At 43.2% G+C, this 5000-nt stretch overlaps 1 protein-coding gene across 1 annotated transcript in view; it reads right to left on the bottom strand.

Annotated features, from left to right (window-relative positions):
• LOC143022694 (uncharacterized) overlaps window positions 1-5000 on the bottom strand; it is a 9074-nt gene that overhangs the window by 1516 nt on the left and 2558 nt on the right. The window contains exon 2 of the mRNA XM_076181022.1: window positions 1-299. This exon is cut by the window's left edge and continues 1516 nt beyond it. Within this exon, the coding sequence (XP_076037137.1) occupies window positions 1-299 (299 nt within the window). The remainder of the gene's footprint in view (window positions 300-5000) is intronic.

Here is a 5000-nt window from a genome sequence, read left to right as displayed (position 1 = left end):
ATCTTGTTGAGTTTACTTTGTAATGAGTTGACGTTGTGGTAGAGTATCTGTGAGGTCTCATAATTTTGGTGTGTGTTATTTGGTACTTGCCTGTTTATGTTGTTCTGTATTTCTTGTAGGTCATTTTGTAGTTTAGAAATTGGTTCTAGCAAGGATGTGGGTGAGATGCGGAGTTTCACCATGATGGAGTCTTCAACGCAGGCTGTGGTGCCGTGTTGGTGCACTATGGCGCCAGGCAAAAGCCTTGGGACGGAGAGGGCGAGGTGGACGATGAGTGGGATGAGTTGTAGAGATCTCATCTGTGGAAAGAGGGGTCGTGTCTGAGTGACTAAGGATATGTTTGTCTGACCCTCGCTAAGATTATATTGGTCGGAAGGGAGTAGAGAAGTTTTTATAGATATGTGGAAAAGAGTTCTTATTGGAAATGGGCTATTTTAACCTCCACTGATAGATACATGGCGTCCTGCATCTTCATGGGCGAGAGCTAGAGTGCATGTTTAGTTGCGTCGACGCAGAGTCATGGGATGAGACTTGCGTATTGGTGATTGGTGTGTGTCTGTGATAGGTGGGTTGTGGATGGGAGGTGAGATTGGGTCGAGGTTCAGTTTGACCTTTCTCAACTTCTCTCCATGTATGGTGAAGGTGGATTGATCAGAAGGATCTGTTAGTAGGAAGACATTGTTAGGGAGTGAACTTGTGACTATGAAGGGGCCTAGGAATTTGGGTTTGAGTTTGTTTGTTCGACCTGAGTCCTTTATCATGACTGTGTCGTCGGGTGCTATGTCAAGTGGAATTGACCGTTTGTGTTGTTTAGTCTTTGTCTTTTCCTGGGCTTCTTTCAGGTTTGCTCTAACTTTTTTATAAATTGTTTGCATACCTCTTTTGATGCAGTGTGAGAGGTTATCTATGTTGTATAAGGGTGGGGGGGGTTGGTTGAATATTTGGTAGGGTAGGCGCATTGGTTGGCCGAAAATGATTTCATGTGGGGACATCTTTGTTGCGGAATTTATTGTGCTATTGATACTGGCTTGTACCTGTGGTAGCCAGTCTTCCCAAGTGTCCATGAGGTCATTGACCAATGGTCTGAGAATTTCTAGGACCTTGCGATTTGTTCGCTCAGTCAGACCGTTTCCCTGGGGGTGGTATGCAGTGGCAAATGTTTGGTCAATGTTGTAAAGGTGTGCTATTTCGCGCATCACTTCATTTTGAATTCTGAGCCATTGTCAGATAACATTGTGTGTGGTATGTTGTATTTACAAAATATATTGTTGACCAGGGCTTTGGCTACAGTCTCTGCTGTTTTGTTTTGGAGTGGTATTAAGATTGTGTATTTAGTGAAATAATCTATTGCTGTGAGTACATAATTGGAACCTTGATGGCTCGTTGGCATTTTCAGTAGGTCAATGCCAAGTGTTTCCCATGGCTCAGCAGGGAGTGGGATGTCTTTAATGTGGATTTGTTTCGGGTCAGGGCCTCTGAATTGGTTACAAGTTACACAAGAATCTATGTGTGTGGTTATATCTCTTTTCATGTTAAGCCAGTAATATGTGTGTCTAGCAGTGTTTAGTGTCTTGTCTCTGCCCGAGTGGCCTCCCATTGCACTGTCGTGCAATATGTGAAGGACCTTGGGGACTAGGGCTCTGGGAATAACAGTAACCTCTCTTGTATTAATGGTTCTCCTTATGGCTCCGTCGACCAGATTGAGTTCCTCAATAGGGACAGGTGGTCGGGAGTGTAAGGGGGTTTGTGAGATGAGATGCTGTTTTATTGGAGACCATATTGGGTCACTGTCTGTTTCATCCCTAAGTTCTCGCATGGGTATGCATGTGGTTTGGGTGATGGGGGTGATGTGAGTTTGTCTGCTCAAGCAGTCTGCCACTACGTTAGCTTTCCCAGCTAAGTATACGATCATGGGATCGTAATCAAGGAGAGTTGTTTTCCATCTAGCAATTCTCCCATGTAAGTCTTTGGAGTTAAAAAGATAGACTAGTGGTTGGTGGTCTGTTAGTATGGTAATCTTGTAGCCTAAAATGAGGTATTTAAAGTGTTTTAGTGCCCATATGATTGCGAGTCCTTCTTTGTGTGTAGTTGAGTAGTTATTTTCAGTTTTGTTGAGGACTCTACTTGCGTAGGCTATGGCGTGTTCTTTGCCATTGTCATCTTTCTGTTGTAGGACTGCGCCTATTCCTTTAGAGGAGGCGTCTGTGTAAAGAAAGAATTCTTTCTTCATATCAGGGAAAACTAGTACAGGGGCTGTGGTGAGTGCGTGTTTGAGAGTGTCGAAACTTTGCTGTTCTGCTTCTGACCATTGAAATGGCTCGCCTTTCCTTGTGAATTTGGTCAGAGGGGAAGCAATATCAGCAAAGTTTCGTTTGAAGTGTCTGTAATAGGAGGCTAACCCAATGAAACTTCTTGTTTCATTAGCGTTTCTGGGGGTTGGGAAATTGTTTATTGTATCTATTTTATCTGTGGTTGTGTGAATCCCTTTTGCATCCACTTTATGGCCTAGGAAGGTGAGTTCCTTCATGAGGAATCTACATTTCTTTAATTGAATCTTTAATCCGGTATGTTTGAGACGTTTGATGACAATCTCTAAAGTGTTAAGGTGGTCTCTTTCTGTGGGGCTATATATAATGAGGTCGTCTAAATAGACGAATAATGAGGTTCCTATCATGTCACTGAAAATGCGGGTCATCAACCTTTGTTGGGTTGAGGGGGCATTCTTAAGGCCAAAGGGCATACGTTCAAAGCGAAAATGTCCTTTGTCCGTGGAAAATGCAGTTACGGGTTTTGATTCCTCTGTTAGTTCGACCTGCCAGAAGGCTGACTTGAGGTCTATTGTGGAAAAAACAGAGTTCCCGTTGCCAATGCATTGTAGTAATTCTTGCATGGCGGGGAGGGGGTGTGGGTCAGATTGAGTTAGGTTGTTTATTTTTCTGAAATCAACAACAGGGCGTAAGGTTCCGTCTTTCTTAGGGACCAAAAAGAGGGGACTGTTCCATGGGGAGTCTGAATGGGAAATTACGCCTTGGTGTATCATCTCATGTACACTGTCATTGACTTGGGATTTCCTACTGTGGGGTATGCGGTAAGCGGGGGTGTATGAAGGGGGGGTGTTTGGGGGAATTTGGATGTGATGTTTGATTATATCACATTTGCCTAGTGATTCGCCTTCTAAGGCGACAGCTGATCTATTCCTCTGTAGGAGAGCTAATAGCTCGTTATGACTTTCTCCGTCAGCTGATGTCGTGATTTGGTCTGGGGGAATAGGGGGGAGGGGTTGAGTTGGTCTTACTTGGTTGATGTGTTGCGGAAGTGGTTCCTGGATAGGGGAGTTATGGAGATGGACTGCGCAGATGTTTGTATTCTTCCTGATTTTACGGTGTTGTTCTGAGGTGTTTATTAACATAGCTAGTGTATGTTTATTTTCTGATATTGTGTCCCAGGAGGACTCAATGGTTATGTTGTTAATCCTGGACGTGTCTGAGTCGATTATGACGTCCTGATGGTCTATTGCACCGGGTATGTATAGTGGGACTGTTATTGAATGTCTAGGGGGTATGATGACTGTGTTAGACATCAGTGCCTTTGAGGTGACATAAGGGGGTGGTCGGAAGGAATAGCTGTTAGTGGGATTGGGAGTATTAAAGGAAGGTAGACATGAGAGATGTTGTGTGTCTGAGTCGGGTGTCTCAGGGACTGTTGATTCATTATTTACATCTCGGAAGGAGATTTTGTTAGTCTCAAAGTCTATCTTAGTTTTCCAAATCTTTAGTGAATGTAGTCCTATTATACCTTGTTGATCAAGGCTCCATTCATCAGCTATGTGGAAAGTTGTGAAACCTACTTTGTGATTGTTGACTTCAATATTTAAGTCTATGGTGTCGTGTAGAGGAATTGTGCTCCCTTCTATTAAGAGTCCTTCCATATTGGAAAATTGAATTTGGGGTGGGTCATTTAATGCTTCATACAGAGCTCTTGGGATGATGTTCAGGTTTGTTCCTGTATCAACCATCATGGCAACTTTAAGTTGGTCTAGGCTTACTTCTAGGGTGAGGTATTTGTGTTGTGTATGAGATATTCCTATGGTGGTTTGGTGTGTGAGGCTGGTACACGTTCCCCCAATCGTTGTTGAGTACTGGTTGTCGTGTTGGAGGGGGGTATTTGTCGATGGGTGGTGAATGGGTTGTTAGTTCTCTGATGCGGTTGTTGTTGTGTTTTCTGTAGGTAACACTCTTCGTTGGAGTGAGATGATGTTTGGTGTAGGTTGCAGTATTTGATTGGATGTGTTGGTGTAGGGAGGAGTGGGTGTTTAAAGGGGGGTTGAACTTGTTGTTTTTGCTGTGTCCAACACTGGGCATCTGTGTGGGAAAAAGGTTCCATGAACTGAGCAAGGGATAGGGTGGGGTTGTACCTGCGGGTATTGTTGTTGCTGTATGCAGTCTTTTGTGTTGTGACTGTTTGATGAATGGTAGGAGCACCACTTAGAAGGTTGTTCTTGATTGGTGGGAGGGGGTTGCTGTGAGTGAAGGCTATTTAGTCTGGGGAGATGGTTGGGGGTATCTAAGGATATATTGCAAGCATTCATGATATCTAAAATATAGGTATAAGCTAGAGGATTTGTAGTGTCTAGTTCCTTTTTGGAGGATTCCTTTAAACACTTTGGAGGGAGTTGGGAGAGATAGGAAGCTATTTCCAGGAATGTTAGTAGGTGTTTTGTTGGCATTACATTTTGACCAAATTGATCAGTGTGAGTCCAAGGAGAGTTATTCTCTAGGTCTTCTCTGACCTCTTTCATTCCGTTTGCAACAAAGTCCATTATATTAGTAATGGAATGTGGTTGGACTCTAGTGTTATTTAGGAAAGTGATGAGAAATGAAATGTTATTTGGTTGTTTGTTATGAAAAACCTTAAGAAGGTGGTGTTTATATTCCTGATAAGTGATTCCAGATGCAACTAGGGTGTCTAGCATCCTTGCCTTTGAACGGCAAATGTCAGAT

The sequence above is a fragment of the Oratosquilla oratoria genome, unplaced genomic scaffold (assembly GCF_046742065.1).
Source record: "Oratosquilla oratoria isolate Oo_2021 unplaced genomic scaffold, ASM4674206v1 SCAFFOLD140, whole genome shotgun sequence".
Taxonomy (NCBI): domain Eukaryota; kingdom Metazoa; phylum Arthropoda; class Malacostraca; order Stomatopoda; family Squillidae; genus Oratosquilla; species Oratosquilla oratoria.
This window is presented reverse-complemented; position numbering and strand designations above follow the sequence as displayed.